At 44.2% G+C, this 15082-nt stretch overlaps 1 protein-coding gene across 2 annotated transcripts in view; it reads right to left on the bottom strand.

Moving 5' to 3' along the window:
* Window positions 1-4271: 4271 nt before the first annotated feature.
* The window catches only part of LOC132772316 (sialidase-3-like), a 15232-nt gene continuing 4421 nt past the window's right edge, over window positions 4272-15082 (bottom strand). Inside the window, exons 2-3 of one of the 2 annotated variants that reach the window (XM_060771286.2) lie at window positions 12110-12340; window positions 4272-5902 (exon numbers count right to left, since the gene is read on the bottom strand). In XM_060771286.2, the coding sequence (XP_060627269.2) occupies window positions 4925-5902; window positions 12110-12316 (1185 nt within the window). In that variant the 5' untranslated portion in view covers window positions 12317-12340 and the 3' untranslated portion in view covers window positions 4272-4924. Of the gene's footprint in view, window positions 5903-12109; window positions 12700-15082 lie in introns of those variants that run through there. The other variant, XM_067466443.1, reaches the window with a different exon arrangement.

The following is a 15082-nucleotide window of genomic DNA, read 5'->3' as shown; positions in this document are numbered from 1 at the left end:
CCCCCTTCCTTCACTCCCCTTTCCCTCCTTCATTCCCTTTTTTCTTTCTTTCTCTCCTTCCTTCCTTCCCCCTTTTTCTTTCCCTCCCTCTGTCTCTCATTTCTTCCTTCTCTACCTCTTTCCTTCCTTCCCCCGTTTTCTTTCTCTTCTGCTGTCTCTCTTTTCTTTCCTTCCATCTTTCCTTTTCTTTTCTTTCCTTTTCTTCTTCCTTCTTTCTCTAACTTTCCTTCCTTCCCCCTTTTTCTTTACCTCCCTTTCTCTTTCTTCCTTCTTTCCTTCCTTCCTGTCTTTCCTGGATTTTGACAGGGCGGGAAGGGACGGGGTGGGGTTTGGAGGTGGCGTGAAGTAAAAGGAGGTAAGATTGGGGCAGGGGAGTGATGGAGCATGGGGTTGTGTGTGTGTGTGTGCGGCGGCGGGGGGAGTGGGGTTGCGTGTGTGTGTGCGGCGGCGGGGGGGAGTGATGGAGCGTGGGGTTGTGTGTGTGTGCGGCGGCGGGGGGGAGTGATGGAGCGGGGGTTGCGTATGTGTGTGCAGCGGCGGGGGGAGTGATGGAGCATGGGGTTGCGTGTGTGCGGCGGTGGGGGGGGGAGTGATGGAGCGTGGGGTTGTGTGTGTGTGTGTGTGCGGCGGCAGGGGGGAGTGATGGAGTGTGGGGTTGCGTGTGTGTGTGCGACGACGGGGGGAGTGATGGAGCGTGGGGTTGCGTGTGTGTGTGCGGCAGCGGGGGGAGTGATGGAGTGTGGGGTTGTGTGTGTGTGCGCGGCAGGGGGTGTGTGTGTGCGGGAAGCGGTGCGGCGGGGCATGGAGTGGACATGGCTTCCTCAGAGGGAACGTTGGCCAGAAGGCCGTGTGCGCACGCCAGGGAACTTGTGTCTGGGCGCCAATGCGCATGCTCAGTTGTTTTGCCGTTTTGTGAGTGTGTTGTGTTGTTTTTCATTTTGAGTAGATATGTTTGTACCTTGTGGGTTGTGTTATGGGCATGGGAATTTTGGTTAAGTTTCGTTGGGGGGTTTGTGAGTTTTGTTGTTTTGCCATTTTGTGAGTGTGTTGTTGTGTTGTTTTTCATTTTGAGTAGATATATTTGTACCTTGTGGGTTGTGATATGGGCATGGGAATTTTGGTTAAGTTTCGTTGGTTTTTTTTTAGTTTTGTTGTTTTGCCGTTTTGTGAGTGTGTTGTTGTGTTGTTTTTCATTTTGTGTAGATATGTTTGTACCTTGTGGGTTGTGATATGGGCATGGGAATTTTGGTTAAGTTTCGTTGGGGGGTTTTAGAGTTTTGCTCTCCGGTTGGACTCACCTAACAGATTTATATATATAGATGATTGGTTGGGGGCGGGGGCGCCAAAATACTGTTTGCTTACCATTGAAAATTACCTAGGGCCACCTCTGTATGCAATGCTCTTTATTATAGATGAACTATAAATCCCAGCAACTACAACTCCCAAATGACAAAAATGTTATGGAATCCTGGGAGTTTTAGTTTGGAGAGGTACCAGCAGAGAAGGCTAAACCTTGCAAAATTATACGAACCAAGGCATCCCTCCTCCCACCCAAACATACATTAAATACGTGGATGCTCAAGTTCCATTGGATATGATGGTATAATAGAATGACGAAATCAAGGTTCAGGTCATGGATGGTTGAATAATAATAAGAATAATAATACTTTATTTATATTCTTCCCAAGGAGACTCAGGGCAGATCACAGTACACATACACAGCAAACATTCAAAGCCATTTTGGACAGAGAGGACAGAGACAGACAGTACAGAAAGGAGGTATGTTGTGTTGAAGTCCAGCTTTTTGGCGCCTTGGACGTTGTGCTCAAATCCATCCACAGGGGGGTGCTGTCGCTCCATCTTTGTCGAAGATATATCAGGACTTCCTCCTCTCTTTTTTGGTCGCTGGGTATTTCCTGATCTTTTCCTTTATGGTATCGTAAAATACCTCCCTCACTTTTTAGCGGTACCTAATTATACTACTTACAGCTAACTGCTTAGGTAAACAGTGAGCTGGGCTGACAGTCGGGTGCTCACACCAACCAGGGGCTTCAAACTGGCAACCTTTCGGTTGGTAGGTCTTATCATTGCTGCTGATTTACCAGCTGTTCTAAAGCCTGGGCCAACTGTGCTAAAGTCCTCTGTATCCACAGAAAGTGTGGATGCAGAGGACTATCTGGGCTTGAAAGGATAAATCAATTGAATCCTTTTTGAAGGATTGGAAACCAATTATGGATTTTTTGAGCAAAAAGAAGTCTAATGGTATAATATACAGCTATTAGTAATTTTTAGGCATGTGTGATCCATAGTTCTAAATGGTTCTAAACTACTTACAAAACTAGGGGGCTCTGGTGTTTTGCTTCTAAAGTGTTTCTAAAGCTGGTGCCTTGATTCTAATGTGAAATGAAAAAGAGAAGGATGGAAGGGAGGGAGGAAAAAGAAGGGAGGAAGGAAGGATGAGAGGGTGGAAAGGAATGGAGGGAAGGAGGAAAGAGGGAAGGAAGACAAGACAAAAAGGAAGGAAGGAAGGAAGGAGAAAAAGGGAGAGAGGAGAGAAAGAGGAAAGGAAGGAGAAAGAGGGAGGTAAAGAAGGGAGGAAGGTAAGAAGGAAAGAAAAAAGGAAGGAAAGACAAAAGGGAAGGAAGGACAAATGGGTGGAAGGGATGGATAGGAGGAAGGAAGGGAAGGAGGAAGGAAAAAAGAAGCAAAGAAGAAAGGAAGGAAAAGAAGAGTGGAAGGGAGGAAGGAAAAAGGAAGGAAGGATGAAAGGGAGGAAGGAAATGGAGGGAGGGAGGAAAGAGGGAAGGAAGAAAAGACAAAAGTGAAGGAAGGAAGGAAGGAAGGAAGGAAGGAGAAGGAGGGAGAGGGGGGGAAGGAGGGAGGAAATAGGGAAGGAAGGAAAGACAAAATGGAAGGAAGGAAGGAGATAGTGGTTGAAAGAGGGAAGAAAGGACCGGAAGGACGAAAGGGTGGAAGGGAAGGATGGAAGGAGAAAGAGGGAAGTAAGGAAGGGAGAAAAGTAAGAAGGAAAGGGAGAAGGAAGGAAAGACAAAAGGAAAGGAAGGACGAATGTGTGGAAAGGAAGGATAGAAGGAAGGGAAGGAGGAATGTAAAAGAGGAGGGAAGGAAGAAAGGGAGGAAGAGGAGAATGGAAGGGAGGAAGAAAAAAGAAGGAAGGAAGGATGAAAGAGAGGAAGGGAATGGAGGGAGGGAGGAAAGAAGAAAGGAAGAAAAGACAAAAGGGAGGGAAGGAAGGAAGGAGAAAGAGGGAGAGGGGGAAGGAGGAAGGAAATAGGGAAGGAAGGAAAGACAAAATGGAAGGAAGGAGATAGCGGTTGAAAGAGGGAAGGAGGGACAGAAGGACGAAAGGGTGGAAGGGAAGGATGGAAGGAGAAAGAGGGAAGTAAGGAAGGGAGAAAGGTAAGAAGGAAAGACAAAAGGGAAGGACGGAAGGACGAATGGGTGGAAGGGAAGGATAGGAGGAAGGAAGGGAAGGAGGAATAAAAAGAGACGGTCCGAGAAAGCCTGCTTGGAAATTTGCTCTATAATTTATCTGGACCTCCAAGCCGGGTCCCTTCGTGGTCGCCAAATGGAGTCGATAGGAACTTTAGGTTGGTCAACTCCAAGGGGAGAGGACTCTTATTTCCCACCAAAGAGGGAACGCTACCTTGGCAAGCCTTCAGAGAAGCCTGATTCCAGCAATTTTATTAATATTAAAAAATTGAAATGAGACTCTTGCCAAAACGAAGAAGAGGCATCGAGGTTTAATGAGCGATTCAGCTGGATCGGATGCCTTGCATGTGAGCTATCACTGCATTGCATCCGATCCAGCTGAATCGCTCATTAAACCTCGATACCTCTTCTTCGCTTTGGCAAGAGTCTCATTTCAATTTTTAATATTAATAAAATTGCTGGAATCAGGCTATTCTGAAGGCTTGCCAAGGTAGCGTTCCCTCTTTGGTGGGAACTAAGGGTCCTCTCCCCTTGGACTTCATTTGGCGACCACGAAGGGACCCGGCTTGGAGGTCCAGATAAATTATAGAGCAAATTTCCAAGCAGGCTTTCTCGGACCGTCTCTTTTTATTCCTCCTTCCCTTCCTTCCTCCTATCCTTCCCTTTCACCCATTTGTCCTTCCGTCCTTCCCTTTTGTCTTTCCTTCCTTCTCTCTTTCCTTCTTACCTTTCTCCCTTCCTTACTTCCCTCTTTCTCCTTCCATCCTTCCCTTCTACCCTTTTGTCCTTCCTTCCTTCCTTCCTTCCTTCCTTCCTTCCTTCCCCCTTTCAACCTCTTTGGTGGGAACTAAGGGTCCTCTCCCCTTGGAGTTGACCCTCTTAAAGTTCCTATTGGCTTCATTGGGAGGAAGAAAGGGAGGAAGAGAAGGATGGAAGGGAGGAAGGAAAAAGAAGGAAGGAAGGATGAAAGGGTGGAAGGAAATGGAGGAAAGAGGGAAGGAAGAAAAGACAAAAGGGAAGGGGAGGGGAGGGAAAAGGGAGGAAGGAAGGAGAAAGAGGGAGAGAGGGAAGGAGGGAGGAAATAGGGAAGAAAGGAAGGATGAAAGGGTGGAAGGGAAGGAGGGAGGGAAGGGAGGGAAGGAAGGAAAAAGAGAAGGAAGGAAGGAAGGATAGGATGGTGAGAGAGAGGAGAGCCTGAGAAAAGAGCCTAAGGGGCGGCACCTGGCCCCTGGGTCTGTGCTAAGGAGTGCTTCAATTGTGCTTTGCTGCTTGGCACAATGGGATTGGACTGGATGGTCCTCCTTGGAGTCTCTACCCACCTTACAAGCCTTTGATATATCTTAGTGTTCAATTTGGGGGAGCTTTCTCTCTGCCCTTGGAGGACAATCATACTTGACCACAAGAATGATGAGGATGAAAATGTTAATGATGATGATGATATGATGCCTTGCAACTCTGAGGGAGACTCAGCTCAGAATGGCCCTTCCCTCAAAAGCTCCGCATCGGTGAAGAGCTTGAAAGCAATTTCTTCATAGGAATGGGCTGCCCCGCACTCAAACAAGCAACCAAAGAGCAGAGACTTCCTTTCCTTGCACACGGCCAGGTCCGAATACCCACTGGGCCCTTTGTTCAGCACCCACGGGCCTTTCCAGGATTCCTTCTCCAAGGGAGACATGTTCAAGTAGATGCCCAGGTCCAGGCGACGGTGCTTGTTTGTGGGGTGGGAGAAGATCAGCCATTGCTTTGTGCTCTCATAGGAGGCTGAGGAGGAATGGGTGCCTAGCTCCACCATGGGCGAAAAGCTCATGACGCTGCCCTGGCATCCATTGGGAGGTTCACACAACTCCTCAGAGAGAAAGGATTCGTCAAAGAATTCTCCATGGTCTGCACTGAAGGCCTCTGCCCGGTACTTGTCAGGACTCCGGGCATTACAGTATAACATTGGACTATTATCCTGGCCGTTCAATTCAGCAACCTGGCATTCGGATGTCCGCAAGGACCTGAGGAGCCGACCCTGGGACCAGTTCTTCCCACCATCATCACTGTAGAACATGAAGGAATGAGGTTTCGTCCAGACAGTGAGCGGGTGTCCAAAGCAACGCCGGTGGATGTAGTAGGCGTAAGCCGGGACCACCAATCGGCCCGAGCTTAACTGGAGGCCATGGCCCGGCCCAACAGCGAAAGTGGCCCATCGCCTCAAGTTATCCGTAATGGCCTTTTCGGTCAGGTCGGTGGTGTGGCTCCAGGTCCGGCCACCATCTCGGCTCGAGACGTAACACAGCCGGGCGGCGTTCTTCCCTCTTCTGAGCTGCTGCTGCTCCGTCACTTCAGTCTGGACACAGATAAAGAAGAGGAAAACGGTGTGGCTGTTCTTCTCATACAGCGGGCACGGGTTCATGGTGCGGTGGCCCGGCAATGTGGCCATCATCAGAGATTCCTGCGGACCCCACTAGAACAAAAGAAGGGTTGCACGGTTAACCAGTACCTTTGTCTTTTGGTAGACATATATTTATTCTGCATGACATTCATTAGAGATAGAGACAGAGAGTTTCATCTATGCTGATGATCATGCCATTACCGCTCAAGCAGGGAGCTTTGAGATGGTTGAACAGAAGCTCTCCTATGTCAGCAGCCTATGATACTGTGAACCACCGCCTCCTCCTGAGAAAAATGTATAATATCACAAAGGACGACCACCTCACCCGCCTCATAGGAAACCTGCTACAAAACAGGAGCTTTTTTGTTGAGTTCCAGGGCCAGAGAAGCAGATGGCGGAAACAGAAGAACGGCCTGCCTCAGGGGAGCGTGCTTGCTCCATCCATGTTCAACATCTACACAAATGACCAGCCACTGCCAGAAGGGACAGAGAGCTTCATCTATGCTGATGATCGTGCCATCACCACTCAAGCAGGGAGCTTTGAGATGGTTGAACAGAAGCTCTCCAAAGCTCTAGGTGCTCTTACTGCCTATTACAGGGGAAACCAGCTGATCCCTAATCCATCTAAAACACAGACATGTGTTTTGCACCTTAAGAACTGACAAGCATCCCAAGCTCTGAGGATGACCTGGGAAGGAAGAAATCCCACTGGAGCATTGCAGCGCACCCAAATACCTGGGAGTCACTCTGGACCGTGCTCTGACCTACAAGAAGCACTGTCTGAACATCAAGCAAAAAGTGGGCGCTAGAAACAATATCATACGAAAGCTGACTGGCACAACCTGGTGATCACAACCAGACACAGTGAAGACATCTGCCCTTGTGCTGTGCTACTCTGCTGCTGAGTACGCATGCCCAGTGTGGAACACATCTCACCACACTAAAACAATGGATGTGGCTCTTAATGAAACATGCCGCATTATCACAGGGTGTCTGCGCCCTACACCACTGGAGAAATTACACTGTCTAGCTGGTATTGCACCACCTGACATCCGCCGGGAAGTAGCAGCCAATAGTGAAAGGACCAAGGCAGAGACATCTCCAGCTCATCCCCTGTTTGGGTATCAGCCAGCATGTCAACGACTTAAATCAAGACATAGTTTTCTAAGATCTACAGAGACACTTGCAGGAACACCTCAGCAAGTGAGAGTCCAAAAGTGGCAGGCTCAAACCCAGAACCTCAACCCATGGCTGATACCAAATGAGAGACTCCCCCCTGGGCACACAGAGGACTGGGCGACTTGGAAGGAGCTGAACAGACTGCGCTCAGGCACCATGAGATGCAGAGCCAGCCTTCAGAAATGGGGCCACAAAGTGGAATCCACGACATGCGAGTGTGGAGAAGAGCAAACCACTGACCACCTGCTGCAATGCAACCTGGGCCCTGCCACATGCACAAGGGAGGACCTCCTTGCGGCAACACCAGAGGCACTCCAAGGGGCCAGATACTGGTCAAAGGACATTCAATCAACTATCAAGCTTGCAAACTTTGTGTTTTGCTTGTTTGTTTGTTAAAAAATGCAATACAACTGTTTGGCTTGCTCCTGACACGATAAATAAATAAAATTAGAGTGAGAGATCTTGATTCAAAAACAAAAAGCTGCCAATTAGATGCCCCAAGAGAGGCCAGGGTCTAGGAAAGGAATGTCAAGAGGTTTCTGGCAAATTTCAAGAGACCTTTTCCATTTTGGTACCAGGCGAAGCTTAGCGTAAGATTAATGAGCTGGCCATCAAGAGGCTTCAGGAAGAACTTATCTCAAGATGGATGGAAGCTCTTGCTATCAGTAGCCTAGTAGACACTCTGGCACATCGTCCTCATTAATAGCAGCTCCTTAGATAAAGATGCTTAAATGAAGATTGACAGGTGTTGAAGTTAAAATATGCCATTGAAGTCAATGTAAAAGTAGAATTTTGAGATGCACATTGTGATGCCTGTATGATGTATGCATATTATTTTAAAGGGTATATAAACCAAGGCTTTTCTTTGTTCAGTACCCTGTTTTCCTGGACTACCAGCAGGGTCCATATCCGGTTGGTGCCAACCGAGAATAAACCGTGCTTTTTCAGACCTCAGGAACTCTTTGTCTCTTTTCTGAAACCTTCTCCCTGCCATTTCAGCAGAAGAGACCGTTCTTTTGCAACAGATGGGATGAGGCGACTAGGATTGTTCTTGCCACACGATGAAAGCCAACTCTCAAATTTGGAAGCTCCTGTGATCGTCATAGGAAACCCTAGGCTTCCAATATGTTATGAAACTTTCTACCATTACTGTAACTTATCTCACTTCAGTATCAACATGTCAACCTCATTGACCTGATTCTAGTTTCCAAATACAGTATAGCTTTAGGGCAGAGAGATCATAATAATTGGATAAGTGGGTGTATCTAAAACTGTACATAATATTTCCCAGACATTGCATCATTAGATACTAGACTTTATGAATCAGAGACTGGTTTTGTTACCAAATCTACATATGAGACCTATAATATAATATAGTCATTCCACAGCAATGAACTTGTTTTGGACTCCAACTCCCACAATTCCTAACAGCCTACCGGCTGTTAGGAATTGTGGGAGTTGTAGTCCAAAACATCTGGAGGGAGGGCCCAAGTTTGCCCATGCCTGCCTTACACACAGGTATGAGAGTCAGCGTTTGGGACTCACACCAAAGTTAAGCAACTTTCTTTTGTCTATTTATTCTTTTATCTGAGACGTTAACAATAAAAGTAAGGTTTGACTGCTTGAAAACTTATCGAGGCAACCTGTGTATTATTTTGCCTCCTATTTCCTACGATACATTATTTTTTATTATTTAGAGAATTTTTAGCCACAAAGGTACTCAGAGTGATTTACAAAATGTTAATTTGCCCTCAAGCGTAAGACAAGATAAATACCATAAACTCATTTTATAAAATCCAGCCATGTGCTGAGTAACTCCAATGTTGTAGTATGCGACTTGTAGTGGTGCAACTACACTAGCATGCTGCATTAGATTAAACTTCAGAGGGCAGTCCCATATACCATACATACTTAAGTATAAGGCAAATTTTTCAACCCTTTTTTAGGCTGAAAAAGCCCCCCTTGGATTATACTCGAGTTAAGGTTATTTATTATTTTACTCTGTTATTATTATATTTATTACATACATTATTATACTCTATTATTATTATTATTATTACATTTACATTATTTTACTCTATAATTATTTGTATTGCATTTATATTTTTCCTTATATTTATTACATTTATTATTTTACTCTATTTATTATTGTTATTATTACATTTATTACTTTCTTTAATACATTATTATATTACTCTATTTATTATTATTACTACATTTTTTACTCTATTATTAATTTTACATTTATTATTTTACTCTATTTATTATTGTTATTATTACATTTATTACTTTCTCTATTATATTTTTTATTTTACTCTATTTATTATTATTATGACATTTATTTTACTCTATTTATTATTATTACATTTATTATTTTACTCTATTACTAATTTTACATTTATTATTTTACTCTATTTATTATTATTACTGTATTTATTATTTTACTCAATTTATTATTATTACCTTTATTATATAACTCTGTTTATTATTATTACTACACTTATTATTTTACTCTCTTATTAATTTTACATTTATTATTTTACTCTATTTATTATTGTTATTATTACATTTATTACTTTCTCTATTAAATGTATTATTTTACTCTATTATTATTATTACATTTATTATTTTACTTTATTTATTATCACATCTATTTTACTCTATTTATTATTATTACATTTTTATTTTTCTCTATTATTAATCATACATTATTTTATTTTATTATTGTTTAATTTATTATTTTACTCTATTATTAATTTTACATTTATTATTTTACTCCATGTATTATTATTATTACCTTTATTATATCACTCTGTTTATTATTATTACTACATTTATTATTTTACTCTATTTATTATTGTTGTTATTACATTTATTACTTTCTCTATTATATTTATTATTTTACTCTATTTATTATTATAATTACATTTATTATTATTTATTTAATATCACATTTATTTTACTCTATTTATTATTACATTTATTATTTTACTCTATTATTAATTTTACATTTATTATTTTACTCTATTATTATTAATGCATTTATTATTTTACTCTATTTATTATTATTACATTTATTATTTTAACCTATTTATTATTATTACATTTATTATTTTACTCTATTTATTATAATGTTGGGTTGGGAAGCACCATATATAAAGATTGCAGATAATAAATTATTGTTATTATTGGGCTGTTGTAGGTTTTTTCGGGCTGTATGGCCATGGTCTAGAGGCATTCTCTCCTGACGTTTCGCCTGCAACTATGGCAAGCATCCTCAGAGGTAGTGAGGTCTGTTGGAATTAGGGCAATGGGTTTATATATCTGTGGAATGACCAGGGTGAGACAAAGGACTCTTGTCTGCTGGAGCTAGGTGTGAACGTTTCAACTGACCACCTTGATTAGCATTTAATGGCCTGACATTGCCTAGAGCAAACTTTTGTTGAGAGGTGATTAGATCTCCTTGTTTGTTTCCTCTCTGTTGTTGTGCTGTTGTAATTTTAGAGCTTATTTTTTAGAGTTTTTTATTGTTATTATTACATTTATTATTTTACTCTATTATTACTGTTATTATTGCATTTCCATTATTTTACTCTATTATTATTACTTTTAGAAATTGTTTTATTGGTTTAATTTGTTATTGTATTGTCAAAGGCTTTCATGGCCGGAATCACTGGGTTGTTGTAGGTTTTTTCGGGCTATATGGCCATGTTCTAGAAGCATTCTCTCCTGACGTTTCGCCTGCATCTGTGGCAAGCATCCTCAGAGGTTTGTTTTGTTATTTGTTGCTTTTGGCATTGAAGGTTTGACATCTCCCTCTGGGAGATAGGGCAGGTTATAAATATATTATTATTATTAATTATTATTATTATTTACAACACATTACAGTAGTCAAACCAGGAAGTTTTGAAAGCCTAGACCGGTGTTTCAAGATATTCTGTGGTTCAAGAACAGGTACATCTTGTGCAACGAAGAGAGTGAGGTGACCAGAATTGCTCTGGGCTATTTGGCTGCAATTCATTGGCAAAGCAGAGTGAGACCAAAACTAATTCAAGGACTCTGAATCTATTTCCATTATGAAATTATACTCTTAATCATCATGGGAGGCCAATGGCATGTTATGGAACCTGGCGACGCTGCACTCGCACCAAATATTCCTACACTTTTCCACAGGTGCTCATCTCCATTTCTAAGCCGAAGAGCCGGTGTTGTCCATAGACACCGCCAAGATCATGTGGCCAGCATGACTCCATGGAGTGCTGTTATCTTCCCACCGGAGCAGTACCTATTGATCTACTCACATTTACATGTTTTTGAACTGCTAGATAGACAGAAGCTGGGGCTAACAGTGGGAACTCACACCGCTCCCCGGATTCAAACCGCCAATCTTTCGGTCAGCAAGTTCAGCAGCTCAGCGGTCGGACATAACTAAACCGAAGAGCCGGTATTGTCCGTAAACACCTCCAAAGTCATGTGGCCAGCATGACTCCATGGAGTGCCGTTACCTTCCCGCCGGAGCAGTACCTATTTATCTACTCACATTTACATGTTTTCGAACTGCTAGATAGGCAGAAGCTGGGGCTAACAGTGGGAGCTCACACCGCTCCCCGGATTTGAACCGCCAACCTTTTGGTCAGCAAGTTCAGCAGCTCAGTGGTCAGGCACAACTAAGCCGAAAAGCCAGTGTTGTCCGTAGACACCTCCTAGGTCATATAGCCAGCATGATTGCATGGAGCGGTGTTACCTTCCCACCGAAGCAGTACCTATTGATCTACTCACATTTGCATGTTTTTGAATTGCTAAGTTGGTAGAAACTGGAGCTAACAGCGGGAGCTCAACCCACTCCCCGGATTTGAACCACCAACCTTTCGGTCAGCAAGTTCAGCAGCTCAGTAGTTGGATACAACTAAGCTGAAGAGCTGGTGTTGTCCGAAGACACCTCCTAGGTCATATGCCCAGCATGATTGCATGGAGTGGTGGTCCCTTCCCACCGAAGCAGTACCTATTTATCTACTCACATTTCAGTCAGCAAGTTCAGTCATAACGAAACAATGCAAAAAGGAAGAATAGCCCTTGGCCCCTTCCTTTCCCTGAGGTTACCTGGACCGACGTCCCTTGCTTTTGCCCTCGCCGCATCACCAGGAACCGGGCATCTTCGTCTTTGGGTGAGGAGCGCTCCTCCGCAAAGGCCAGGAAAGCAGATTCGGACGGCAGGTACAGCAAGGCTGGGATGCGGTAGGTGAGTCCTCCGGGCGCTCCTTGGCGGAAAAGAACCACCTTCCCAAAACCGGCCGCTGCCTCTGCCATGTCTTCTGGGAGGACAGAAATATTCTGAAACACAGACAGGATCCCTTGATTCAGTATCGGACTAATTAGCTTGCCATCATACATATGAATGAGAAGAGTTACTGAACAAGCTAGGCAGAGGAATACGTAGTCAGCCCTCCACGTCAGACAAGGTGGAACATGCACAGAGCATGTGGCTAGTCAAGATATTACAGCAGAGACCTTCCCACAGAGGACACATCGATGGCCTGGCAGAGCCTGTTGAACCAGCAGCGGGGAAAAGCAAGCGGAGGAAATTCCTTCCTTCTCTGGTTTAAGATTGGCTTCTCTGGCTTCAAAACTGGCTTCTCTGGCTTGAGCCGAGGCTAGGAAATTCCTTCCTTCTCTGGCTTTAAAACTGGCTTCTCTGGCTTGAACCGAGACCAGGGACCAGCAGTGGGGAAAAGCAAGCAGAGGAAATTCCTTCCTTTTCCGGTTTAAAACTGGCTTCTCTGGCTTGAGCTGAGGCTAGGAAATGCCTTCCTTTTCTGGTTTAAAACTGGCTTCTCTGGCTTGAGCCGAGACCAGGAAATTCCTTCCTTCTCTGGTTTAAGACTGACTTCTCTGGCTTTAAAACTGGCTTCTCTGGCTTGAGCCGAGGCCAGGAAATTCCTTCCTTCTCTGGTTTGACTTCTCTGGCTTTAAAACTGGCTTCTCTGGCTTGAGCTGAGGCCAGGAAATTCCTTCCTCCTCTGGTTTAAAACTGGCTTGAGACGAGGCTAGGAAATTCCTTCCTTCTCTGGTTTAAGACTGACTTCTCTGGCTTTAAAACTGGCTTCTTTGGCCTGAGCCTAAGCCAGGAAATTCCTTCCTTCTCTGGTTTAAAACTGACTTCTCTGGCTTTAAAACTGGCTTCTCTGGCTTGAGCCGAGGCCAGGAAATTCCTTCCTTCTCTGGTTTAAGACTGACTTCTCTGGCTTTAAAACTGGCTTCTTTGGCTTGAGCCTAAGCCAGGAAATTCCTTCCTTCTCTGGTTTAAAACTGGCTTCTCTGGCTTTAAAACTGGCTTGAGCCGAGGCTAGGAAATTCCTTCTTTTCTGGTTTAAAACTGGCTTCTCTGGCTTGAGCCGAGACCAGAGACCAGCAGCAGGGAAAAGCAAGCGAAGGACATTCCTTCCTTCTCTGGTTTAAGATTGGCTTCTCTGGCTAGAAAACTGGCTTCTCTGGCTTGAGCCGAGGCTAGGAAATTCCTTCCTTCTCTGGCTTTAAAACTGGCTTCTCTGGCTTGAACCGAGACCAGGGACCAGCAGTGGGGAAAAGCAAGTGGAGGAAATTCCTTCCTTTTCCGGTTTAAGATTGGCTTCTCTGGCTTTAAAACTGGCTTCTCTGGCTTGAGCTGAGGCTAGGAAATGCCTTCCTTTTCTGGTTTAAGATTGACTTCTCTGGCTTTAAAACTGGCTTCTCTGGCTTGAGCCTAAGCCAGGAAATTCCTTCCTTCTCTGGTTTAAAACTGGCTTCTCTGGCTTGAGCTGAGGCCAGGAAATTCCTTCCTCCTCTGGTTTAAAACTGGCTTGAGACGAGGCTAGGAAATTCCTTCCTTCTCTGGTTTAAGACTGACTTCTCTGGCTTTAAAACTGGCTTCTTTGGCCTGAGCCTAAGCCAGGAAATTCCTTCCTTCTCTGGTTTAAAACTGACTTCTCTGGCTTTAAAACTGGCTTCTCTGGCTTGAGCCGAGGCCAGGAAATTCCTTCCTTCTCTGGTTTAAGACTGACTTCTCTGGCTTTAAAACTGGCTTCTTTGGCTTGAGCCTAAGCCAGGAAATTCCTTCCTTCTCTGGTTTAAAACTGGCTTCTCTGGCTTTAAAACTGGCTTGAGCCGAGGCTAGGAAATTCCTTCTTTTCTGGTTTAAAACTGGCTTCTCTGGCTTGAGCCGAGACCAGAGACCAGCAGCAGGGAAAAGCAAGCGAAGGACATTCCTTCCTTCTCTGGTTTAAGATTGGCTTCTCTGGCTAGAAAACTGGCTTCTCTGGCTTGAGCCGAGGCTAGGAAATTCCTTCCTTCTCTGGCTTTAAAACTGGCTTCTCTGGCTTGAACCGAGACCAGGGACCAGCAGTGGGGAAAAGCAAGTGGAGGAAATTCCTTCCTTTTCCGGTTTAAGATTGGCTTCTCTGGCTTTAAAACTGGCTTCTCTGGCTTGAGCTGAGGCTAGGAAATGCCTTCCTTTTCTGGTTTAAGATTGACTTCTCTGGCTTTAAAACTGGCTTCTCTGGCTTGAGCCTAAGCCAGGAAATTCCTTCCTTCTCTGGCTTTAAAACTGGCTTCTCTGGCTTTAAAACCGGCTTCTCTGGCTTGAGCCTAGGTTAGGAAATTCCTTCCTTTTCTGGTTTAAAACTGGCTTCTCTGGCTTGAGCCGAGACCAGGGACCAGCAGCGGGGAAAAGCAAGCGGAGGAAATTCCTTCCTTCTCTGGTTTAAGACTGGCTTCTCTGGCTTTAAAACTGGCTTCTCTGGCTTGAGCCGAGGCTGGGGGACCAGAAGCGAGGAAAAGCTGAATCATTTCCAACTCACTTCATGAGCCGTAACAAAAATTGCAGAAAAAGCTTTGGAAGGGCAAAGGGTTTTCTTAAAAACTTCGAAATCACTTCTAAAAGGTAATTTTCCCGATTTTATTCCGGATTATGAAGATTCCGACTACTTATCCATGCTTACTAGCCACAAAGAAAGATTGTGTGTGTGGCAGAATTAAGTTGGGCTGGATTCCCCCCCCCCCCCCAGGTCCCTTCTCACCCTGGGATTCGATCAGGAAACT

The sequence above is a fragment of the Anolis sagrei genome, chromosome 3, assembly GCF_037176765.1.
Source record: "Anolis sagrei isolate rAnoSag1 chromosome 3, rAnoSag1.mat, whole genome shotgun sequence".
Classification (NCBI taxonomy): domain Eukaryota; kingdom Metazoa; phylum Chordata; class Lepidosauria; order Squamata; family Dactyloidae; genus Anolis; species Anolis sagrei.
This window is presented reverse-complemented; position numbering and strand designations above follow the sequence as displayed.